The sequence below is a fragment of the Amblyraja radiata genome, chromosome 23 (genome assembly GCF_010909765.2).
Source record: "Amblyraja radiata isolate CabotCenter1 chromosome 23, sAmbRad1.1.pri, whole genome shotgun sequence".
Classification (NCBI taxonomy): Eukaryota; Metazoa; Chordata; class Chondrichthyes; order Rajiformes; family Rajidae; genus Amblyraja; species Amblyraja radiata.
The window spans coordinates 35,990,497-36,017,497 of record NC_045978.1 but is presented as its reverse complement, the minus strand read 5'-3'; the positions used below and the strand labels follow the sequence as shown (position 1 = coordinate 36,017,497).

Here is a 27,001-nt window from a genome sequence, read left to right as displayed (position 1 = left end):
ACTTTACATTGATAAAAAAATATATATATATATATACACAGGCCAGCATGAACCACTAGGGGAATACACCGTGAATGGAGATAGGGGGTTGGAACTTGAAGGGGAAAGAGGGCGAGGAAACTAATGGGAGGGAAATGAAAGCTGCCTGCAAGTCCAATCGTGCGCCCACAGGATTATTTCCACATGCAATCTCTGCAGAAGTAATTCTGCTGCTCCTACATCCACACTTATTTGCCTTGAAGCAGGCTGGAGGGTTGTTAAGGAACGTCAGCAAAAAAAGGTGAAGTGGAATGTTCCTCTGGAGCAAACATCTTGGATCTGGCAAGTTATCGCCTCCACACATAAAAGCAAAGATAAGTCCAGGCGTTGCAAATGAAACAGCCGTCTATGTGTTCCCTCACCGGGCCCGCTGATGCATGACATCGCACTGTCACCAGACGCAGCCCAGGGCTGAATGTCACTGGGTCAGCAGTTACACGCCAGCATTAACATGTCACAGTTAATAACTTCACAGCTGCGGGGCAAGACGGAGAAAGTCACAGCAAACACTGACACACCACGGCCATGTCCATCTCTGCTGCAGCCGTCAATAGTCCTCCCTCCGGCGGCAGCCTACACCGGCAGAAGCTCAGTCATCACATCCGGGCTCTTGTCTTCCTCCCCAGCCGTGGCCACGATATTCCCATTCTCCGTCAGCTCCTGGACTGGATACTGAGTTTTCCTGCTGCACTTCACCTGGAAATATACGAAAGCCTGGGTCAGATTACGGAAGGGCAGACTGGAACACAGAGCGGAAAGGCTCTCCACCCACCGGTGGGGCATATGGGGGCGGTCCCTGTCGCTGGTTGGAACGCCAGTCACATCACCGTGCCAACGGGACTACCGGGCAAACACCACCACCAGACACTGCCCTCAGCTGTCCATATCCTGGTTGGCACTGGCCCGTACACCTCCCCACTCCTGAGCACCATTGGTGACTCTGCCCCACTCACCACCCATGATCCCTCCAGTGATCACAAGCTGCCATGACCCCCACAAGCTGCCATGACCCCCAACATCTCCTCGATTCCCAGTCACCTCCAAATCACCACATGAACCCCTTCTCAAATCAATGACCTTCTTCTGAGAGTCGGTCACTCCCTCCAGACCACCCGCCCGTGATGATCAGGGGCCTCCCTCAACTGGAATCAGTGGCCTCAACCCCATCACCGCAACTTCCCCGACTCACCACCAGTGACGTTCTCATCTACAGTAACTCTGGTCACCACAAGCGACCATTTCCTTAATCATCACATGACTGACTGACCACCATTACCCCCGATCACTAGTGACCCCTCCCCGATCTCTAGTGACCTCCCCCCTGGTCACTAGTGAACTCCTCCCTGATCACTAGTAAACTCCCCCTGGTCACTAGTGAACTCCTCCCTGATCACTAGTGAACTCCCCCTGATCACTAGTGAACTCCCCCTGGTCACCAGTGACCTCTCCCTTGATCACTAGTGACCTCTCCCCCGAACACTAGTGACCTCTCCCCTGATCACCATTAGTGACCCCTCCTTCGATCACCATCGGTGACACCTCCCTTCAAAGAGTGAACGCTCCCCTAATCATCACCATGTCCATTGTAAACTGGCCTTGTGCACTGATTTATTCACAACACAACTTACCAGCCTGGTAATAGTGCCCCGTATCTTGGTTCGATTCTCTGAAAGAACAAAAAAAAAACACACAATCATTCAGGATCTGTACCCATCACCCAGCACCTTCCCTGTTCTAGAACAAGGCAGACCGAGGTCAAGATTGAGTCCTCTGACACAAAATACGTTAAAAAAATATTCACAATGAACTGCTCTAACTACTCACCTTGATTGTGTGCAGAGTAAATAGCGAAGGATAGTACGATGGCAGTAAGTACTGCACTAAGGAGTGCAATGATCACAACTAAGACCACTTTGCGTGGAGATTCCAGTGTCCCTGAGATAAAAAGATGCAGATTAGCCAGCAATAAATAATCAAGTATCTTTAATAAATGATAGTTTAGATTGCTTTAACAGTTTATCTGTAAGATGGATGGGTGTTTAACCAAATTCTGCTAGAACCCAGGCTTGGTGGCTTGGTGGTCCAAGGGATAGCATGGCAGCTTACCTTCTCTTTATTTGGTTCCCCCATGATGTAAAGGACAAGCGAATAGGTCTGAAGAAGGGTCTCGACCCGAAACATCACCCATTCCTTCTCTCCAGAGATGCTGCCTGTCCCTCTGAGTTACTCCAGCATTTTGTGTCTATCGTTGGTTTAAACCAGCATCCACAGTTCCTTCCTACACAGGTCACGTGAACTCCCACCTGAGAGCTAGACAACCCCGTATGACGGAGTGGGGTTGTAAGACCTGCTATCTGAGAATAGGTTACACCAGCAACCTCACAGAGAGGAAGACAGGTGGTCCTGTCCGCTGGCAAACTGCGCCCACTGGTGGATGAAGAGAGAACTTACCCTGGGGAACAAACCGATTTGGAAAGGAATCACAACTTGCCACCTGCTCTCTTGACTAGTTTAGTGTTATGTATAGGAAGGAACTGCAGGCGCTGGTTTAAACCAAAGATCGACACAAAAACCTGGACTGAGTTACTCCAGGTTTTGTGTCTATCTCTGGCATCTGTAGTTCCGTCCTACACACTCCAGTACTTGTCGAGTAGCTGAGAAAACACTGATCGTCAGTCTAATCCTTCCTGGACTACTTCCCAAGGTGAGAAGTGTGACCAGTGTGGGAAATACAACCTCCAATGCCCTCTTATAGGTGTAGGGAGGAACTGCAGATGCTGGTTTAAACTGAAGATAGACACAAACGCTGGAGTAACTCAGAAGGACAGGCAGCATCTCTGGAGAGAAGGAATGGATGACGTTTCGGGTCAAGACCTTTCTTAAGACTCTTATAGGGATCAGTTATATCCAATGCGAATGAATTTCTCTTTTTTACAGAGCTTTTAGAAACAAAGTGGGGAGATTGCTAACATTTTTAACATTGGGAAAACTGAGCACATGAATCGGTAAATCAAAATCTCTAATGTGGAACTCACCACATTGCACATCCTTTGTTGTTGTCCCATTCACCAGCATCTGGAGTGAACCACAGCTAGAGGCAAAAACAGGAAATATTTCAGTTATTTTCCTCCCCTTTGCAGTTCTCCGCCACTCAGACCCGCTGCCTCTAGTACAACTGGAGACGGCAGATGCTGTAATCTGTGCATCAGGGACTCAACCCGAAACATCGACTCTCCCTTCACCTCCACAGACGCTGCCTGGTTTGCTGAGTTCCTCCAGCAGTTTTTAAATATAAAACACTAGGGGCAGTCTACTGCAGCCAGAGTCTGAAGAAGGATCCCAATCCAAAATGTTGCCTGCCCATTTCCCTCCACAGACGCTGCCTGACCTGCTGAGTTTCTTCAGCACTTTGTTTTCTCCTCCTCCTTTAGGACATGTGTGGGGCAGTTTGATTTTCGCTTGTGTTCAACCATCCAGCTACCAGGGGGTTTGGATTGGTGATGAGGCAGCTCTAGAGATGGTGCAGCATTTGAATGTGGTGGAACATTAGCCTGTGGTGGGACAGCTGAAGGTGGGATGTAAGCCACAGAGCATTAGAGGGAGCAATGCTGAGCTTTGTCACAAGAGCATTCAATGCAGTCAGGAAAGAGAAATGCCCAGGCAGCTCATCAACCCCTCGCCCCTCTGCTCTAAGAGGAAGTTACTGTATGTGCCTGTGATACCGCTGCAAGTAAATTCTTCATTGTACCTGTACCTGTACCTTGTGCATAAGTCATAAACTCGAAGATAGACACAAAATGCTGGAGTAACTCAGCGGTACTGCCTGCATCTCAGGAGAGAAGGAATGGGTGACGTTTCGGGTCCAGACCCGTCTCATAAACTCGACTTGGCTTGACTTGACTCCCCCATACCAAACTTTCCGTTTTAACTTATTCCTGTTTCACCTGACATTCTATCAATGGCTAACCTTCTAATATCCCAATGATCCAATGGGTCTCGACCCATTCCTTCTTTCCAGAGATGCTGCCTGTCCCGCTGAGTTACTCCAGCATTTTGTGTTTATCTATGGAAACCTCTGCTTGTATTAACCAAACTCACGGACTTCATTCAGATATTTCCACTAAACCATCATCTTCGAATACCTGAACTCTGATTGAAATGTGGCTTATTAACATCAAAGCTCACCCATCAAAATTCAATAATCTAATAGCCCTGTCCCACGGCACGAGTTCATTCCAAGAGCTCTCCTGAGTTTGCCCTGATTCGAACTCGGAGATTTACGGTAATGGCCGCTCGTCGGTACTCGGGGCTCCCATGGACATTTTTCAACATGTTGAAAAATCTTCACGAGTCTTCCCGTGCTTACCTGCCATTAGTGAGTCTTCCCGAGTACCTGCCGTTAGCATTATGAGCTGCTAAGAGACGTCCCCAAGCTCCGATGTACCCGCTACGTTCATTCTCCGTGCTTACCACGAGTTTGATTTTTATTAAACACGGGAGAGCTCTTGGAATGAACTCGTACCGTGGGACAAGGCTTTCCTTCCAAATTATATTTCTTACACTCAAATGCATGTATTAATATCACACCTTAAATATCCTACCTGTTAAAATCTATCCCTTTTGTCCAGCAAAACCTCCATTAAGGTTCAGTGACAATAAACACAAAGTTGATCATGAGGGTTGTTTCAATACCAGTGTCTCAAACTAATTCCTATGTTCAGTAGACATAATATTTCTTAAATATATAAATATGTCAAAGTTTATTAACTATGGCGATAGATGTGGCCCTCCAACCGTTCACAGACATGGGACCCGGCACATGAAGGTTGCCCACCCCTGGCCTACTTGCTTTGGATAATTCTACTGTATGTAAAACTACTTCTGAGAAGTGTGAACATTATATCCTAGAAATTTCATCCAGTGCCAGACTCACTCGCTCCATTTCCTGCAGGGTTCCAGGTTAGAAGATACATTCGAGTAATATCCAGCCTCACACATCTCGCACACGGGGACCGTGAAATTTCCACTTTCTGAGGAAAACAAAAGCATGATATGAAATTATGTTCTACGTACTTTATTGCAAATTGTTTAGAAATACTGCAGTCAACAATTTGATCAAAACCTTGCCTCGACTGTGTCACTCGTTAAAATCACGCCGCCTTTGATGTGTTAAACCACACTAAAGTACTTCGCACTTCATAATCCAATACAAATACATATGAATCATAAGCAGGAGGAACACCCACAGGGCTGGTGATTAAATGTTTGGTGAACGTTAACTTTTAAAGAATATCTTAAATGGGAAAGAGTAAGATGGAGAGAACAAAGGGATTTGAGTGCTTACTGCTGAAGCATTGCTGCCATTAATGAAGTAAAGAGAGGGCAGATTTGTGGGAACACTGGGTTCTTGGACATTACTGGTCTGAATTCTCCTGAGATAGGAGGCATTTAGATCACACATTTCCAACTGTTGCCAACTATTTTCCAAGGATCATAGAGATACTGAAAAGAACCAGCAGATGAAACTGCAAGTGAAAGGCTTGGATAGAGCAGATGTGGAGAGGATGTTTCCACTAATGGGACAGTCTAGGACCAGAGGTCATGGTCTCAGAATTAAAGAACGTTCCTTTAGGAAGGAGATGGGGGGGAATTTCCTTCGTCAGATGGTGGTGAATCTGTGGAATTCACTGCCACCGAAGGCTGTGCAGCCCAAGTCAGTGGATATTTTTACAGCTGAGATCGATAGATTCCTGAGAAGTGCGGGTGTCAGGGGTTATGGGGAGAAGGCAGGAGAGTGGGGTTAGGAAGGAGAAACAGGTCAGCCATGATTGAATGGCGAAGTAGAATTGATGGGCCGAATAGCCAAATTCTGCTCCTATCATTTATGAACTTTATGAAGATAATCTAACCGCAAATTCTAATTGCTGAAAATACTAGATCATTTAATTCATTGATTAATTTAATTCAATCTAGGAGGGAACTCCTTGTAAATTGTCTGATTCTGTTGAAGACCTGACGTTTCCCTGTATGTTCCAGACGGTCGGGGGATTTACCTGCTCTGTGCACAACTCCGTAGCCAGGTTCACACACTCTGTTCACTTCACAGATCTCACAGTCCTTATTGACACAGTGCTTCCCAACCTGGCACTGACAGACTGTATCACTGGTACTGGTGCCAATCTTTTCCACCACAAATCCTCCATCTACACAAAGGGGGGCATAAAAACAAAGAATTAGAGGTGGCAGCACATTAGGTCATAAGGTCATAAGTGATAGGAGCAGAATTAGGCCATTCAGCCCCTCAAGGCTACTCCACCATTCAATCATAGCTGATCTATCCCCCCTCTGAACCCTCTTCTCCTAGCCTTCTCCCCATAACCCCTGACACCCGCACTAAATCAGACAATTACAGCGAATATACCTATTTGTTACGACAGAGGGAGGACTAAAAGTGATTATTAAGAAGCAATGTTTTCGCTAAGTATTAGGCAAAAACATTTTTATCTTTAAATAAACTTTGCGGAAGTTATTTCCCATCATGGTGCAGCTGGCTTGGTACTTTTCACTGAAGATCAGCTAACTCTCCCTAATCAATTAGGCGAGCAGTAATAATTGCTGCTTACTACTGGTGCAGATTTTGTGCATCTGGCAGTGTTGCAATGTGTTCCACTGGGACTGGTAACGATCAGGACCACAGTGCTGGCATTCCGTGTTCTTGGCCACCGTGCATTCCCTGCTCACGTACATGCCTGCAAACAACAAACGGTCAACATCCTCAGCACAGGACATGCGCAGTGTTACGGCTAAACCGTTTATCCTGCCTTTTCTTTACCAATACAATCGCAAGGTGAAACGATTCAGACCTCTGAAATCACCCATAGCCTCAACCCAATAGACACTTCCACGTGGTCAACAGGCGGCCACACTGTGTGGCACGATCCTGATCCAAATGGATTTGCCGTCTGGTTTACAGATGATTGGAATTAGGGTTTTATTTAATCAAAAAGTATTTTATTCAAGTAAATAAATATACAGGAACTGTGCAGAAAATTCTTCAGACATTTTTGGAGGCTGTACATACATTCAATTTGTCGTTACATGGTGTTTACACAATTTTAACACACACCGTTGCCACTCATGTGTCCCACTGGCGTTAACTCCCTTCCCTTATTTGAGGGACATCTCCACCACACCCTACCCCCTCTCTCCCCCCCCCCCCCTTTAGAATAAAGGGGAGGTCATTTAAGACTGAGGTGAGAAAAAACTTTTTAACCCAGAGAGTTGTGAATTTATGGAAATCCCTGCCACAGAGGGCAGTGGAGGCCAAGTCACTGGATGGATTTAAGAGAGAGTTAGATAGAGCTCTAGGGGCTAGTGGAGTCAAGGGATATGGGGAGAAGGCAGGCACGGGTTATTGATAGGGGATGATCAGCCATGATCACAATGAATGGCAGTGCTGGCTCGAAGGGCCAAATGGCCTCCTCCTGCACCTATTTTCTATGTTTCTATGTCCAACAGCGGAAGGACCCTAGACCGTGGTCCTCCCCCACCGAGCCTTGGCGTTGGCTGCACCGAGCTTCAGTGCGTCCCTCAGCATGTACTCCTGCAGTCTGGGGTGGGCCAGTCAGCAACATTCCCCGACGGACATCTCGCTCCACTGGGAGGTCAACAAGTTTTGGGCAGACCAAAGAGCGTCTGTCACTGAGTTGATGACCTTCCAGCAGCATTCGATGTCCGTCTCTGAATGGAATTGTGCTTAATGTTTTGACACCCTTGGATTGGGTCAAATCCCTCACCTGAATGAAAAATGCAGGACTGGGCTTGCTTGACATGACACTTTACAGGCATCCTCCAATGAGGGCGTCTATAGAACCAAATTAAGGTGGATCGATGCCGTTAATTTGTAGATCAACCCTAGCTTGGTTATGAAGGCCGAACAGGCATGAGGAGCTGAATGGCCTTCTCCTGCTCCTAAAGCTCAGTCCCCAGATTAACTTGTTAATATTATCACTCACCAGGCGAACACTTCTGGCAGCACTTGTCAAATTTTGCGTATTGGTTTTCAGGGTTGCATTTACTGCTCGAGACAAGTTGACAACACTGTAAGAGAAATCAAAGCAATATCAACAATCCGGTCAGGTCCACAATGATAACTGGCCGCATCTCCTTGGATAAAGACAACGGCAATCCCCCGAACACGTCCCAAAGACCACTTCTTTGGCTTGGTGCTGAGTTACATTTGCAGGCGCTCCAACAAAGTGGAATGGTCTGTTAGGTTACAGGTGCCCCGTAAAAGAACAAGTTGTTGTTATTAAAGGTGCTCCATAACAGAATAGCGTCCATCCCCTCTAGTATCAGGCTTCTGAACAGTCTTTCCATAAGCTAGGATACTATCTGATTCACCTCTATCCCATTGCTGACATTGGATTTAGTCTATGGAACTGATGCGCTACATTGCAGAGAACTATATTCTGCACCCTGTATCATCTCCTTTGTGCCACCTAGTGTACTTGAGTTTCACTTGATTGTATGCGTATATATATATTACCTGATCTGATTGAATGCCATGCAGAACAAAGCTTTTCACTGTACATTGGTAGCGATAATAAACCTAAATCTAAACTTAAACCATCTTATTGTCAAGAGAGAAGGAATGGGTGATGTATCGGATCGAGACCCCTCTTCAGTATCGACCCAAAACGTCACCCATTCCTTCTCTCCAGAGATGCTGCCTGTCCCGTTGAGTTACTCCAGCATTTTTTGTCTATCTGCAGTTCCTTCCTACACTTATTGTCAAGAGAACCAGATGGAACTAAATCTTTGTCAATTTGGCAGGTTTGTTTACTTCCCAAGACCTTGACAATTCTGGTATAGAAATTCATGGGTACTAGAGGTGCGGGACGTCCACTGAAGGATCTTTGCATGGTCCTGAGATTTGGGATACTGGTCGCCAATAAATGGCCTTTGCATGCTTCCCTTTGTGTGCCACCTCAATGCAGAACCAACAAAGAAAGGTCTCAGTTAAGATCATAAAACATAGGAGCAGAATAAGGCCATTTGGTCTGCCTCACCATTTAATTATGGCCCATCTACTTTTTCATATCAAACACATTCTGCTGCCTTCTTCCTGTAATCTTTGACTCCTTAATAATCAAGAACCTATCAATTTCCGCTTTAAAAATTGTTGTTACCTCAACACTGTGGTGCTTGCGATTTAAGTCTGAAGGGGAGATAAGCAAGAGAACCCATGTGTGAGTTCTTCTGAGCCTCAGGCAGGACCTGCCCAGGGAACAGCAACAATAAAGATTATGTGAATGTGTCCGACAAGGATATGGTGGGCTGAAGGGCCTGTATGTGCGGTATGACAGAGTGGGCTTCAGTGGGCTGAAGGGCCTGTATGTGCGGTATGACAGAGATCCACAAACTTGCCGCAGTGTAATGATGATCTTTTTGCCAATTAAAGGACATACAGTCATTTCATAAACTTCCAATCTGTGTTTGTGAATCACTTTGTTCCCCTGCTTCAAAAAGAGGAATTGCTTTTCTTAGAAAAGCCGCAGCCTCGGAAATCCAAAGAAATTCCAAACGTTCATGTGAAGTGCGGGAAAACAATTACTTCCTTGTACCTGGAAAATTACCACACGTGATTATAGACACGCTCTGAATCACAAACAGCACGTGGATTAACTGGAACTACAAAGGTTACTTCCAGCAGGCTTTTTGTGATTTCTTCATAAACTCACAAATTCCGCGGAGCAGGAGGAAATAATTTGGCCCATTTTATACGTAACATTCTTTTTTGTACAAATCCTGCTTCTCAGCTCTCAATCTGAAGCTCTGTAGATCACAGAATAAGAGCTCTCTCGGGTAATTCGGAAATACAACAAAGGTTTTTGTCTCCACACTTCAAACAGTGCGTTCCACAAACATTCCTGTAACTAGATAAACAAACTGCAGTCAGACTACAGTATCCTGGCTGTGGCCCAGCCAACACTCATGCACGGGACTGGACTTTAGAATTTAGAGATACAGCACATAAACAGGCCCTCAGCCCACCCACCAGTGATCGCCCCGTACACTGGCACTATCTTATATATCTTTTGCCTCAGGACAGGAGAGTAAAGGAGTGGAGGAGAAATAATACAAAGCGCTTATGCTCAGTGTCCTTGAAGTCTGTTTATTATATTCGGATCAAGGAGAGGATCTGACAACTAGGGACAATTTACAATTTTACCAAAGCCAATTAACCTACAAACCTGAACATCTTTGGGGTGTCGGAGGAAACTGAAGCACCCGGTGAAAACCACGCGGTCACGGGGAAAACATACAAACTCGGTACAGGATCAAACGCAGGTCTCTGGCACTGGACGGCAGCAACTCTACCGCTGCACCACTGTGCCACCAATTGACCAGTAACTGGGCAATTTTCGCTTTCACGGTGTCCTTCCTGCCTGGGGATTTTGTACGGGCAAGATCAGAACCAGCAGTTGACATATGATCTGTAAAGAGTTTATGCCTCAAGTATCATGGGTCACAGTCAAAAGTGCCAACCACTGAGCGACCAACATGTAATGGCTACTGGAATATACTAACTGACAACAGGTAGAACTATCACCAACAGAAAAAGAATGGTAAACTGACGGCAAAATATATAATAAGTATATATATCTAAAACTAAAATATGAACTAATTCTGTAAATATTTCAAATTTCTCATGTTTTTCCTCAGGATTTATTTTATTTGGAAAAACAGCAAGTGATTTATCTTCGACCTGTAAACCATTGCAAAAATATTGTTCCACTTAGAAATCGGCCAATTTGTCGGCCAGGTAAAATGTGTTACACTAAAGGGAAGTGTATGCCTTGTATTCATTTCCTAATGTTTTTTAGAAGTTCCTCTTTTAGTTTAAAGCTTAGCCATTGAAATGACAAATACTGGTAATGACTCACATGTCATACGCCTTAATAAATACATTTTATACAAGCGCATCGGGACTTAAAATATAGATACAATATAGCTGGACAAAGCCTGGCAGATAATAGGTTGAAGACAGACATTAAAAAGCTGGAGTAACTCAGCGGGTCAGGCAGCATCTCTGGAGGAAAAGAATAGGTGACGTTTCGGGTCGAGACCCTTCTGGATACAGGTCAGGGAGGTTTTTGACAGACAGATGGTTGGACAACTGTCCCTATACCTCCTCTCTCACCTCCATCCAGGGACCCCAGCAGTCCTTCCAGATGAGACAGAGGTTCACGTGCACCTCCTCCAACCTCATCTGCTGCACCCAGAATCCTGGCCTCCTGTGCATCGCTGAGACCAAGCGTAGACCCGGCGAACATTTCACCGAACACTTGCGATCGGTCTTCTGGATCTCTCAGTTTCTAACCATATTAACTCCCATTCCATGCTGACATTTCTGTTCTGGGCCTCCTCCATTGCCAGAGTGAGGCCACACACAAACTGGAGGAACAACACCTCATATTCTGCTTGGGAACTTACAACCCAAAAGTATGAACATTGAATTCTCTTAATTTAGGTATCCATAAACACGCTCCTTCCCCCTTCTCCCCCCCCCCCCCCCCCCCCCCCTCCCCCCCCTCCCCTCCCCCTATGCCTCACCTGGACCTGCACCTATTTCTCCCCTCCTCCTCCCCTTCCACCTACATTTCAGCTTCACAATTTGTAACTCCATTGTTCACACCTGTCTTTTCATCTCCTGCCTTTGTCCAACCATCTCCATATCGAAACTCCCCTTCACCTGTATCTACCTATTACCTATCTCTCTTCCAGCTTTCTTTACTCTCCCACCTCCCCCTCGATTAAAACGTGTTTCCTATTAAAAAATCAGTGCTAAAACATCAGCACAAACATCACAAGTGACACTAATCTCTTTCTGTACACCTATTTTGGTAACGGAATTGACACTTCTGTATTTAGATATGTTTAGAATAGATAACTCATCTACATGGATCTTACTCTTTATGGACTAGATAGACACAAAATGCTGGAGTAACTCAGCGGGACAGGCAGCATCTCCAGAGGGAAGGAATGGGTGACGTTTTGGGTTGACTGACGAAGGGTCTCAACCAGCATATTCACATAATCTTTATGCAGCTGTAACTGCTGTCATTAATTCTTGGTTAAATATTGTAAGACAGGTTTTGACAGGGTAAATAGACATGCACTAGCTGGGGACAATAACCAATGCTACAAGTTTAATATAATTTAGTAAAAGAACCAAGGGGAGACAAGAAGCATTTTTTATTTGCAAAAGGAAATGTTGGGATTTAGAACTCAGAGATCGATGCAGAAGCAAAAGCAAATTGAATATATTTTGGAAATGAAAGATATTGTGAGATAATATAAATAACACAGCAAGAGTGGAACTATTTGAAGACCTTCCAAAGAACAGACAAGTTGATCTGAAAGGCAATAAGATTCTCTAATCTCTAAGCAATGACTCAGTTACTTGATAACAACATACCTGAAAGACCTAGTTCAGTAACCAAAAGCCAACATGTACAGTATTTCACAATCCACTGACTTCTAATTAACAGTCTGAAACTGATATGGAAACCTCCTGGTTATAACTCTGTGGATATACCTGAACTGAGTCTGATCAGAACTCACTCATTTGTATTCTCTCCTGTTTCCTGCTTGCGTACCTTGCACTGTCCTCGAGAGGTGGTGGAGAGTTACTCGCATTAAGACTTGCTGCTATCCATGCAATGAAGGTACCCAACCATCTCATTAGGTAGAAAGTGCAGTATGTGAAGCCCGCGGTGATAAAAGAACATCTGATGTTTTTAAATCAGAACAGTGTATATCTCAGTGGGGAACCAATGTGTCTTGTGCCATTTTCCTTCCAGTGTTAAAGATTTGAGGTAAATATGCTTGCTTTATCTCTATAAATAAAGTACCAAACAAAATGCACTGGGATGTTCCGGTGTTATTAATAAATGGTAAGACAATCTATTCTCTTCTGTCCTATTCTATTCTGTTCTGATCTGATCTATTCTAAATGCAATACAGCTCAGCTCAGCTCAGCAATTATTTTAATTCCTGTGCCTATTGAGATAACAGTTTATTGTTTAATGAATGGAATTGCTCCTGTATCAGCATCATAGAAACATAGAAACATCAAAGATAGGTGCAGGAGTAGGCCATTCAGCCCTTTGTGCCAGCACTGCCATTCAATATGATAATGGTTGATCATTCATACTCAGTACGCCGTTCCTGCTTCTCCCCATATCCCCTGATTCTGTTAGACCTAAAACCTATACCGAACTCTCTCTTGAATACATCAAGTAATACCTAATCACATCTTAATTCCAGGTGTAGAATTAATCCTTGTATTTTCTTCATCAACTCTCCTTGGCCTCCTCGGGTATCATGTAATACTTTTTTTCCACTTGTTACAATACCACTGCTTTATGTGCAATTTCACCCAGGAACCTCTGTGGAATTTCCACAGAAGGCTGTGGAGGCCAAGTCCATGGATGTTTAAGACGGAGATTGATAGATTCTTGATTAGTATGGGTGTCAGGGGTTAGGGGATGAAGGAAGGAGAATGGGATTAGGAGGGAGAGATAGATCAACCATGATTGATTGGTGGAGTAGACTTGATGAGCCCAATGGCCTAATTCTGCTCCTATCACTTGTGAACATAAACTAGGGTTAGCAAGGTCAACCAGGTTAGCCAGACTTGTTTGTTAGATCATTACATTCACCAATGGAAGCTGATATTAAGCCGTGTAGCTTCCTGCAGTGCAGCTTTAAGATATATCTGTGATTTGGCCTGAATGACACTACTCCCTCCTTTGCTTGTGGGAATGTACCTGGATTTAGCCCAATTATTGACGTAAGAAACTGGGATTCTGGAAACTGGAGCTGATGAGATGACCGCACCATTTAGACTATGAATAAGAACAGTCCCTATATATATATCTGTGTTTGCATAATGTCCTGACAACATTTCAGGAACATTCTTTGTCTATCTCTACTTCCCTGAAATCAAACACTCATTTAGTTCTTGCCCCACCTCGGAAAGTCTGGTTTGCTTTATGCAAAAGAGGAAGCAGAAAGGATAGCCGAGAGAAAGCTGAAAGGTTAGTCAAACCGAGCTTGTACAGTATCTGTCCTCTGTGGGGCTTTTTTATGGGAAAATCCCACACGATCCAGTGGTTTTGAACATATATGGGAATTCCTTTACTGTAAGGAATCTCATCCAACATGATTCACTCGCAAAGAACTATAAATCATTTAAATGTACAATAATTATACTTTCTGCTAATACTGATAATTAGTACATGCTGTGCTGTTGTGAATGCAAGAAATTGTTGCCAGTGGGCAGAGACCTGATTTTAACCCAATATATTCATGTCACACAGCCACTGAGATCAGAGGAGTCTTTTAACTGGAGAACTATGACATGACTGCAAACACATCCTTGCTTTCGCTCTCTCTCTAGTCGGGTTCGAACCCGGGGCTCTGGCGCTGTTAAGGCAGCAACTCCACCAATGCACCACCCATGTTCAGGGGGCAGCGAGAGATGAAAATAATGCTGCTCGGCATCCCACAAATGAAGCAGATCGAGAACTTTTCCTATCAAAATATCCCAAATAAATCTGTTTTAATATGGTGCTCTTTTTTCAATTTGTAAAGCCCCAGTAGTAATTTATCAATCCCTTTTATTTCATTGTCATTGTGCTTGGCTAAAATGTTCTGCTTCAAATACTTTACCACAACATCTATTTTTTATAAATACACCCAGAAAGTTTATTAAACCACAGCATACAGGGTGAGGAAGGGTGTTTTACTTACAAAAGTCCCCTTACAGCTACCAAAAACAGTGCTGAACTCCCTTAAGAGACACAAAGCTGTTGCCAACTCTGTTGCTTGCTGTCGAACGGAACGCCCCAACTTGTAAATTACATTGCATACTTTGCTCTGATGGCAGTTCACTTTTTCACAAGTGGTGTACATTCACACTTACACTCACTTTACTTCAGCTTTGGTAAGTTGCTGTCATTCGGTGCTAAGCAAAGTTTAAAAGAACTTGCTTGGAGTCACCGTGGGTGGGAAGTAGAAGGTACAGCATTCAATATGCATTACTGTAAGATTTTTAAAAATGGCACTGGGATTAATTACCCAATAGCCTGTCTAAATGGCAATGATTGGGATAGAAATATTGGTCACGAGTCTGATTGAACTCTTCCCGAGGCATTCACACAAAACGCTGGAGTAACTCAGTGAGTCAGACAGCATCTCTGGAGAAAAGGAATAGGTGACGTTTCAGATTGAGACCCTTCTTCAAACTCTCGACCCGAAACGTCACCAAATTCTTTTCTCCAGAGATGCTGCTTATCCCGTTGAGTTATTCCAGCTCTTTAAGTCTGTCTTCGGTTTAAACCAGCATCTGCAGTTCCTCTCTTCTCAAGGCACCTGCTTTAAAAGGGCATTAATAATACCGGTGCCCAAGAAAAGCAAGGTGACGTGCCTCAATGACTATCGACCGGTGGCACAGATGTCGGTGGTGATGAAGTGCTTTGAGAGGCTGATCATGGCGCAAATCAACTCATACCTCAACAACAACCTGGACCCACTGCAGTTCGATTCCCGCCACATACCCCGAAATGTTGCCTATTTCTTTCGCTCCATAGATGCCGCTACACCCGCTGAGTTTCTCCAGCACTTTTGTCTACCTTCAATTTTCCAGCATCTGCAGTTCCTTTGTAAACACTGTACAGGCAGAATCTCTGGAGAAATGGAATAGGTGAAGTTTCAGGTCGGGACCCTTCTTCAGTCTGAGACTCAGGGGAAGGGAAACGAGAGATATAACCGGCTTTGATAATGGAAACTATTGGGTGGGCAATAGTGCGTGATCTGTACGGCACTCAGCATTATGCTCACACTGAAGTCCAACGTGAACATTGTGCTTTCTACCTTTCTGATCATGAATTAGGTCACTCGGCCCATTCCATCTTCTATCCCACAATGTGTAGGAAGGAACTGCGGATGCTGATTTAAACTGAAGTTAGACACAAAAAAAAGAATAGATGATGTTTCGGGTCGAGACCAGCTCCAGCTTGTTGTGTCTATCTTTGCTATCTCACTTAACTTAATGTCACTATGCTGCATTGCCTCCACCTTTAGAACTGATGCTCGCTATGAACATTCCGGCCACACTGCCTCCATATTATTCACATTGAATGTCTAACACACACAAAAATCAAAGTGCTGGGGGAACTCACGAGGACAGGCAGCGTCTGTGGAGGGAAATGGACAGGCCACATTTTGGGTGGGGACCTTTCGTCAGACTTTTGCCTTTTTAAGTTAGAAGGCAAAGAGGTGAGAAGTCTGTATCAGTGATGGAGGAGTGTATGTACACCACACCTGCAGCTTTATAGTCAAACTACAGCTTGGTGGTCCTGGCTCAGCTTATCTCACCCCTCACACTGTCCCAGCACATTAGCACCACTCTGACCCTCCAGCACGTAGCTGAAGGAACCCCTTTCAGCCCTGCTGCCTTCACCTCCAAAGTTTCAACTTTGACCATTGTCTGAAACAACAGTAGATAGACACACAAAGCTGGAGTAACTCAGCGGGTCAGGCAGCATCTCTGGAGAAAAGGAATAGGTGAAGATTCGGGTCGAGACCCTTCTTCAGACTGAGAGTCAGGGGAGAGGGAAACGAGAGGTATAGACGATGATATAGAGAGAGATAGAACAAATGAATGAAAGATTTTCAAAAAAGTTACAATGATAAAGGAAACAGGTCATTGTTAGCTATGGGCTGGGCGAAACCCAGTTACAATAGACAATAGACAATAGGTGCAGGAGTAGGCCATTCGGCCCTTCGAGCCAGCACCGCCATTCAATGTGATCATGGCTGATCATCCTCAATCAGTAACCCGTTCCTGCCTTCTCCCCATATCCCCTGACTCCGCTATTTTTAAGAGCCCTATCTAGCTCTCTCTCTTGAAAGCATCCAGAGAACCTGCCTCCACCGCCCTCTGAGGCAGAGAATTCCACAGACTCACCACTCTCTGTGAGGAAAAGTGTTTCCTCGTCTCCGTTCAAAATGCTTACCTCTTATTCTTAAACTGTGGCCCAGAAACACTGTTACAGATAATGAGACTCAACAAGACGACTTTGAAACTAGTACAACGACTTGCATGGGGTTGGGAAGGGGAGAGAAGGGATGCAAGGGTCACTTGAAGTTAGAAATCAATATGGAATTGGAGATGTTGCGAGAGTTCAGCCGCTGAGACGGCATTCGGGGAAAAACAAAACCAGACACAGTTTTGGGTCAGCACCGAGAGGGAGGGAACCGAGCCGAAACAGTGGCCAGTTTCTCTTCCCAGAGACGCTGACTGACTGGATGCGTTTTTGCAGCATTTTCGGTTTCATTTTAAATCCCAACATCTGTACTTTTATTCGTTTTCCCAAACAATAACTTCAAGACTTTTATCAACACGAGGCTCCCACGGATTCACCACTCGTGAAGGAAACACGATCCATCGGCGGCACGGTGCGAATATGCGTTGAATCACACACCCGGTGTCTGAATAAGAAGGACCACATTGCCGCATCTTCCTGCCTGCCCGCACTGACACCGGGGATGCCGACGAGATCACCTCTCTCTGCAAAACCGGCCGCGCCGTGGCTCCATCCGGCTCAACAAGTGATCGAGTACACCCATTCCATTTCACTCGTTCTCGCTTCTGTTGAGCACCCTGGCTTTCTCAACCATTGGCTTTCTCTCCCCCCCCATCCCTCGCCCAAGGTGCAGTGATTACCTGGCTCAGCCCCAACGCACGACCCTCATTTAAGATCAGATGCCTCAACTCACAGTTTACACCCCAGTGGTATGAATATCGACCTCTCTAACTTCAAGTAACCCTCCCTCTCCATCAGTGGCGGACTGGGTCTAAAAATATTGGTTGCCACGAGACAAAGGGGGCCCACCCACAACTACAATGCAATCATTTAACAGGGGCCCACTTGCCATCACTTCATCAGGGGCCCACTTGCCATCGGGCAAGCTGACACCCTGGCCAGTCCGCCACTGCTCTCCATCCCTCCCCCATCCTAGTTATCCCGACCAGTCTGACTGTCCTCCTGATACATTGTTTTCTTCGTTACCACCTTGCCCTAGCTAACAATGGTCTATTCTATGTTCAAGAAGGAACCGCAGATGCTGGAGAATCGAATGGAGACAAAATTGCTGGAGAAACTCAGCGGGTGCGCAGCATTTATGGTGCGAAGGAAATAGGCAACGTTTCGGGACGAAACGTTGCCTATTTCCTTCGCTCCATAGATGCTGCGCACCCGCTGAGTTTCTCCAGCTCTTTTGTCTACCTTCGATTTTCAAGCATCTGCAGTTCCTTCTTAAATAAATGAAATAGCTACCGTGAAAGTAACCTTTTGAAATGAAACAAGCGAAAACAATAACAAGATTTAACCTTCTAAATGGATTTGAAACAGGCTTTTTTTTAAATCTACTTGCTTACCTGAAACAGTAATAAAATGCAACAAAACAGGGCGCGTGGACACATCATTTCGACCAGATCTCTCGCCAGTATCGCCCTTTAATAAATGTCAATTACTTTCACAGTCTGGAAAGGAATCCTTTTCTTGCTCTGAAACAACAATAACTCGACAGCTGCGTTGTTCTGCTGCCTTCGGACAGAGTGACATTTATAGGAAACCAGTTGTGTCCTCCCCTGTCTGGGACATTTTCACGGGGGCTTTCCAGCCACAACTCCCACTCACGCCGTTCATTTTCAGGTTTCTTTGTGAGTGGTGTTAATCCAACCATGTTACATAACTTTTTTTTTAGAAAAAATAATACCGCAATGCAGATCATAGTAAATACGAAAGAGACACACAAAATGCTGGAGTAACTCAGCGGGACTGGCAGCATCTCTGGAGAGAAGGAACGGGTGACGTTTCGGGTCGAGACCCTTCTTCAGACAGTTCAAAAACGTCACCTATTTCTTCTCTCCAGAGATGCTGCCTGACCGGTTGAGTTACTCCAGCATTTTGTGTCTATCTTCGGTTTAGCCAGCATCTGCAGTTCCTTCCTACACATCATAGTAAATACTGCATTTTTTTTGCAGATGGTTACAAACCCAGGAGACTCAACCCCAGACTCACGCCCAAGAATAATTATTTTTCAAGAATATTTTTTGTAAACATTGATACTATTTTATTTCATTTCACTAAAGGCAACAAAGAAAATCTTATCGGCATAATGTAATAAAAAGGAACTGCCGGTGCTGGTTAATACCAAAGATAAACACAAAATGCTGGAGTAACAGCAGGTCAGACAGCATCTAAGGAGATATATCTTTAGATTGATTGTGTGTGTGTGTGTGTGTGTGTGTGTGTGGTGGGGGGGGGGGGGGGAGGTGGGGGGAGAAGAAAGTGGGACTAGAAGCAAGAAAAGACCAGGACAAATCAGGACTAGCACAGAAGACCTCAGGCAGAGAGGTTCCGTGATAAGCCAATTGTTGACAATGTGGGGGATACATCGTTGTTAACTGTGGAATTAGTTGAATTATTGAATGCCTTTGAGTGGAGAGAGGGGCAAGGTGGGGAAGAGCGGGAAGTGGGTGTGGGTGGATTAATTCTGCTTCTTTCTCTGCCGGAGCTACCTGGTCTGCCAAACATCCTCAGATTTCCAGATTGTATTTCAGATTTATAACTTCTGCAGGCTTTCTATGATTTTTGCATTATGTTCCAACCCACCACAAAAATCAATAAACCCAATTTATATCATAAATGTTTAAAATGTAAGGGTTTCCAGAGGAGAGAAGAATAACATTTTCCCACAACAACTGATGTCTGACCAAGCTTTCAGGTGTCTCCACTTCAACATACACTCTATGGGTGCATGGATCAAGCTTCCAGAGGAGGTAGTTGAGGCTGGGACTATACCAACGTTTAAGAAACAGTAAGACAGATATATGGATAAGACAGGCTTGGAGGGATATAGACCAAGCACAGGCAGGTGGGACTAGTGTCGCTGGGACATGTTGGTTGGTGTAGGCAAGTTGGGCCGAAGGGGCTGTTTCACACTGTGTCAGTCTAGGGCAAGGCTGCTTTGTCAAAGGGAGCTGAGGGAATGCTCTGTGTTCAGTTTCATAGAGACATGGCTCACCCCCAGCTCCCCAGACTCAGCAGTCCAGCCTGAAGGTTTCTCCATCCACCGTATGGACTATACACTGGCATCTGGGAAAGGGAGAGGAGGGGGCGTCTGCCTCATGGTCAACTCTGCGTGGTGCTCAGACGTGGCAGTCCTGTCCAACTCCTGCTCTCCACACCTCGAACATCTGGCGGTGAAGTGCCGTCCCTTCTACCTCCCAAGGGAATTCACCTCCATCATCCTTACCGCGGTCTACATCCCACCCCAGGCAGACATCCATCTGGCACTGGAGGAGCTGCACGCCGTGGTCAACAAACACCAGACGTCTTACCCTGAGGCATTTACCACCATTGCTGGGGACTTCAATAAGGCAAACCTCAAGAAATCACTCCCTAACTTCCACCAACATGTCTCCTGCGGCACCAGAGGACCAAACACCCTAGACCACTGCTACACCACCATCAAGAATGCCTATCGCTCTATCCCTCGCCCTCACTTCTGTGTGCTGAAGCAAAGCAAGAATTTCATTGTCCTATACTGGGACACATGACAATAAACTCACTTGAACTTGGACTTGAACTTGACTCTCTCTAATTTCAACAGGTGCACAATAGAGAGCATGCTGACCGGTTGCATCGTGGCTTGGTTCGGCAACTTGAGCGCCCTGGAAAAGAAAAGACTACAAAAAGTAGTCAACACTGCCCAGTCCATCTTTGGCTCTGACCTTCCTTCCATCGAGGGGATCTATCGCAGTCGCTGCCTCAAAAAGGCTGGCAGTATCATCAAGGACCCACACCATCCTGGCCACACACTCATCTCCCTGCTACCTTCAGGTAGAAGGTACAGGAGCCTGAAGACTGCAATGACCAGGTTCAGTAATAGCTACTTCCCCACAGCCATCAGGCTATTAAACTTGGCTCAGACAAAACTCTGACCATTAATATTCCATTATCTGTTATTTGCACATTATCAGTTTATTTATTCATGTGTGTATATACAGTATTTATATATAATGGTATTTGGATACACTGATCTGTTCTGTAGTCAATGCCTACTATGTTCTGTTGTGCAGAAGCAAAGCAAGAATTTCATTGTCCTATCAGGGACACATGACAATAAACCCTCTCGAATCTTGAATCTTGAATCTGTAACTCTATGACTCTTAAAGCTCACACAGGTCAGACAGCAAGTGTGGAAAGAAAAACTTGTCCTTCCGCAGAATTGTGAAAGAGAAATGAAATTCTAATCTGAAAAAGCAGAGTACGTGGAGGGATCGATGGATATAACATGGGACAAACAATGTAAATGTTCTGGTTATAATCTGATTTTTAGCAAAGGTTATATTTTATATTTATATTTAAAAGTACTTTTGGACAGATATATTCCTGAAAGGTTGTGATGCAGTGATGTTCTATATTAAGGTAATTAAAATTTGAGAATGTTTGCAGTTTGGGAATAAAATTTAATTTACAGATCATTTGTCAGAATAATTTCCTTCTATTTACAAACTGCAAAATGGGGAAGATTTTTATAGAATTCCGGGAAAATAGCTTTGTTGCTTGTGGACATTTACAGTAAGTATATAATCTGGTACATTCTAGGGAATTTTGGGGGTTGGGCAGCGACAGAAATCCCCCAGGTTCTCCAATGGTAATAATTAAGCTGTAACTCTTTCTGCTTTTTGGAGTTGCCAGGAAACTTCCAGGACGCCCAGGGTGCGGCTGCCGGACAGCGCATGCGCCTTTGTGCCTCTGGTGGGTGAAGTGATCGGTGGATCAAAACGAATGAACTACAAGTCCCAGCATGCATGGCGCTGGACTGCGCAGGCGCTTTAGGCTGCTTCTGCCTCCAGTCGGCCGCCATCTTTGAGCTACCGGGGGGATAGTGGGAAGGTTGTTGTCGGCTTGCGCTGTTGGTTATGGTGAGTATGAGTGACAAGGGTGTTGACAGCCGCCGCCACCGTTCCCCGATGGTCTTTGGATGCTTCAGGTCGCGATGGGTGATTGAGGGTGCGCTGGGTGAGGCGGTGTGTGGGGAGCTGCGCCTTTCCCTGTGCCCATTCTCCTCAGTGACAGGCGCCCTCACGCCTGGGCCCCCTCGCCCGGTGGGTCCCTCACGCCTGGGCCCCCTCGCCCGGTGGGTCCCTCACGCCTGGGCCCCCTCGCCCGGTGGGTCCCTCACGCCTGGGCCCCCTCGCCCGGTGGGTCCCTCACGCCTGGGCCCCCTCGCCCGGTGGGTCCCTCACGCCTGGGCCCCCTCGCTCGGTGGGTCCCTCACGCCTGGGCCCCCTCGCCCGGTGGGTCCCTCACGCCTGGGCCCCCTTGCCCGCCGGGCCTCCCACCCGGGGCCCAGTTCTGGGACCTGTTCAGGGGGCATCTAGCGCGGCGAGCCCCTCGCCTGGACCCCGTTCGCCCTGCGTGCCCGATACCTGGGCCCCTGCGCCCGGCTTATAAATTAATTTTGTTATACAGAATCAAAAACGTGCTAGAAACACTTTATAATTCAGGCAGCTCGGTGACAAGAGAAACAGTTACAGTTTAAAGTGGAATAGTTGGGATGTGCTACCTCAATTGCCTCAATACCCAAGTATTCCACCTTAAACTGTAACTGTTTATCTTGCCACTGAGCTGCCTAGCATTTGCTGTGTTTGTTGTTTGTTTCAGATTTTGTGCATCTGCAGTTTTTAAATTTTAGTTTATTGATGTTTTGTTATTTAGTTAATTAGCAAACACTAAAATACCTACCAATTCTGGCGTTGATTTTCCAAAACCTTAGATAGAACCCGAAGAGGGGTACATTTGTCAAGGAGTTTGCCAGTTCCATAGTAAGACATTCTCGTGGATAGATTGTATTTTCTGAGACCCGGCAGGTACTATATGATAGAATCTTTTTCTTATTGAATCAAGTATATTTCAGAAACAAATGTACCTTTCTTCCAAAGAGAACATTTCCGAATATGCACTTCAGGAACAACTTTCTTCAAAAGCAATTACTGTGAAAATAACTGGTTGCAGTTATCAATGTAGTTTGCGCCCTAGAAGGACTGACCTTGTCTAAAGTCGGGGCTTCAATTGATATTGGTTTATTATTATCATGTGTACTGAGATCCAGTCAAATTATATCCAGTCACAGCCACAAGTACAACAGGCCAGGCAAAGAGAATGTAGAATATAACATTAAAGGTTACAGAGAAAGTGTAGATAAAATGTAAAGATATAAGGTCTGAGGTAGATTAGAAGATCACGATGAAACTGTCTGAATGGACCATTCAGTAGTCTGATAACAGAGGGAAAGATGCTGTTCCTGAATCTGATATGTGCTTTCATGCTTTTGTGCCTACTGTCCAATTAAAGAGAGAAGAGGAAATGGCCAGGGTGAAAATGGGCCTTGTTTATGTTGGCTGCTTTCTCGAGGCTGCATGGTATAGATGGAGGCAGGATGGGGTATGATGGACAGTACTACTTCCATAACTGAAATTTCTTGCAATCTTGTGGGAGTCAGCTGATAGATCTTCTAATGTCATCGGCTACGTAGCACAATTGCTTGATGTGCATTTGTGACTCCTCTACTAGTTTCTGACAATTAGCAGAATTTGAATGGTTTGCTTCTTTTCCTTGTTTATAATCTGGCCATGAGGAACTCACCTGGACACTTACTTACTTTTTATTACAGACTCAAGTCCAGATAAAAGACAAGACATTACATAGAATACATTGCACATAAAAGCACAATAAATTACATATAAAAGCACAGTAAATTACTTACAAAAGCACAATAAATTACATACAAAAGCACAATACATGGTTTAAGATCAAGAATTAAAAAAAAAAAAATCAGTGTCCTACTACAAGACAACTATACCAACGTCTCCACAGCTGGGATTGGTAGAGTGTAGTGCTAAACCTTATGTTTAATAAGGCCAAGATGATTTTATTTTCAGAGTCATTAATCTGGCAAATAAATTTATACATAAGTTTCCTTAAGACTGTTTGTAAAGTATTGACTCCTGCAGCCACAAACATTTCACTTGTACTGCACCATCTAGGACTCTTTAGTAATATTCTCATGGCATAATTATAAGCTACTTTAAGTCTGTAAGCTTGCTTTTCTGTAGTTTGACCACAGGTGTGCAGTATAGAGTGGTGTACAATATGCTGTACAGAGGGTCCAATCAAAAAATTACTCTTGGTGTAGGCCAACAAGCTATGTTCAAGTCGTATGATGATGTCGGAAGCATTATGTTGACTGCATATAACCATATAACATATCACAATTACAGCACGGAAACAGGCCATCTCGGCCCTTCTAGTCCGTGCCGAACATGCATTCTCCCCTAGTCCCATCTACCTGCACTCAGACCATAACCCTCCATTCCTTTCCCGTCCATATAACTATCCAATTTATTTTTAAATGATAACATCGAACCTGCCTCCACCACCTTCACTGGAAGCTCATTCCACACAGCTACCACTCTCTGAGTAAAGAAGTTCCCCCTCATGTTACCCCTAAACTTCTGTCCCTTAATTCTCAAGTCATGTCCTCTTGTTTGAATCTTCCCTACTCTCAGTGGGAAAAGCTTATCCACGTCAACTCTGTCTATCCCTCTCATCATTTTAAAGACCTCTATCAAGTCCCCCCTTAACCTTCTGTGCTCCAAAGAATAAAGACCTAACTTGTTCAACCTTTCTCTGTAACTTAGTTGCTGAAACCCAGGCAACATTCTAGTAAATCTCCTCTGTACTCTCTCTATTTTGTTGACATCCTTCCTATAATTAGGCGACCAGAATTGTACACCATACTCCAGAATTGGCCTCACCAATGCCTTGTACAATTTTAACATTACATCCCAACTTCTATACTCAATGCTCTGATTTATAAAGGCCAGCACACCAAAAGCTTTCTTTACCACCCTATCTACATGAGATTCCACCTTCAGGGAACTGTGCACAGTTATTCCTAGATCCCTCTGTTCAACTGCATTCCTCAATTTGCTACCATTTACCATGTACGTCCTATTTTGATTTGTCCTGCCAAGATGTAGCACCTCACACTTATCAGCAGTAAACTCCATCTGCCATCTTTCAGCCCACTCTTCCAACTGGCATAAATCTCTCTGTAGACTTTGAAAATCTCCTTAATTATCCACAACACCACCTATCTTAGTATCATCTGCATACTTACTAATCCAATTTACCACACCATCATCCAGATCATTGATGTACATGACAAACAACAGTGGACCCAACACAGATCCCTGTGGCACCCCACTAGTCACTGGCCTCCAACCTGACAAACAGCCATCCACCATTACTCTCTGGCATCTCCCATTCAGCCACTGTTGAATCCATCTTGCTACTCCACCATTAATACCCAACAATTGAACCTTCTTAACCAACCTTCCACGAGGAACCTTGTCAAAGGCCTTACTGGAGTCCATATATACAACATCCACTGCTTTACCCTCATCAATTTCCCGAGTAACCTCTTCAAAAAATTCAAGAAGATTAGTCAAACATGACCTTCCAGGCACAAATCCATGTTGACTGTTCCTAATCAGATCCTGTTTATCCAGATGCTTATATATATTATCTCTAAGTCTCCTTTCCATTAATTTTCCCACCACTGACGTCAAACTAACAGGTCTATAATTGCTAGGTTTACTCTTAGAACCCTTTTTAAACAATGGAACAACATGCGCAGTACGCCAATCCTCCGGCACTATTCCCGTTTCTAATGACATTTGAAATATTTCTGTCATAGCCCCTGCTATTTCTACACTAACTTCCCTCAATGTCCTGGGGAATATCCTGTCCGGACCTGGAGATTTATCCACTTTTATATTTTTCAAACGTGTCAGTACTTCCTCTTCTTTAAATCTCATAGTTTCCATAGCTACTCTACTTGTTTCCCTTACCTCACATAATTCAATATCCTTCTCCTTGGTGAATACCGAAGAAAATAAATTGTTCAATATCTCCCCCATCTCTTTTGGCTCTGCAGATAGCTGTCCACTCTGACTCTCTAATGGACCAATTTTATCCCTCGTTATCCTTTTGCTATTAATATAGCTGTAGAAACCCTTTGGATTTACTTTCACCTTACTTGCCAAAGCAACCTCATCTTCTTTTAGCTTTTCTAATTTCTTTCTTAAGATTCTTTTTACATTCTTTATACTCCTCAAGCACCTCATTTACTCCATGCTGCCTATAATTATTGTAGATCTCTCTCTTTTTCCGAACCAAGTGTCCAATTTCCCTTGAAAACCATGGCTCTTTCCAATTTTTACTATTTCCTTTCAACCGAACAGGGACATAAAGATTCTGTACTCTTAAAATTTCACCTTTAAATGTCCTCCATTTCTCTTCCACATTTTCCCCATAAAACAAAATATCCCAATTCACTCCTTTTAAATCCTTTCGCATCTCCTCTAAGTTAGGCTTTCTCCAATCAAAAATCTCAACCCTAGGTCCAGTTCTGACCCTCTCCATAATTATATTGAAACTAATGGTATTGTGATCACTGGACCCGAACTGTTCCCCAACGCATACCTCTGCCACCTGACCTGTCTCATTTCCTAACAGGAGGTCCAGCACCGCCCCTTCTCTAGTAGGTACCTCTATGTATTGCTGCAAAAAACTTTCCTGCACAGATTTTACAAACTCCAAACCATCCAGCCCATTTACAGAATGTGTTTCCCAGTCTATGTGTGGAAAATTGAAATCTCCCACAATCACTACCTTGTGCTTACTACTAATATCTGAGATCTCCTTACATATTTGCTCTTCCAATTCTCGCTCCTCATTTGGTGGTC

At 44.6% G+C, this 27,001-nt stretch overlaps 2 protein-coding genes across 3 annotated transcripts in view; one reads left to right on the top strand and one right to left on the bottom strand.

Moving 5' to 3' along the window:
• Positions 1–43: 43 nt before the first annotated feature.
• On the bottom strand, positions 44–18,847 carry LOC116986488 (tumor necrosis factor receptor superfamily member 5-like). The gene is made up of 9 exons (XM_033042070.1): positions 18,554–18,847; positions 8,055–8,139; positions 6,663–6,788; positions 6,093–6,242; positions 4,973–5,069; positions 3,075–3,130; positions 1,864–1,974; positions 1,668–1,705; positions 44–735 (listed from the first exon to the last, which is right to left on the bottom strand). Exons 1-9 carry the CDS (start codon positions 18,599–18,601, stop codon positions 613–615), a joined length of 834 nt encoding a protein of 277 aa, XP_032897961.1. The 5' UTR covers positions 18,602–18,847; the 3' UTR covers positions 44–612.
• Positions 18,848–22,012: 3,165 nt separating this feature from the next.
• The window catches only part of LOC116986486 (AP-1 complex subunit gamma-1-like), a 100,886-nt gene continuing 95,897 nt past the window's right edge, over positions 22,013–27,001 (top strand). Inside the window, exon 1 of one of the 2 annotated variants that reach the window (XM_033042069.1) lies at positions 22,013–22,111. The gene's annotated coding sequence lies outside the window, so the exon portion shown is untranslated. The remainder of the gene's footprint in view (positions 22,112–27,001) is intronic. The other variant, XM_033042068.1, reaches the window with a different exon arrangement.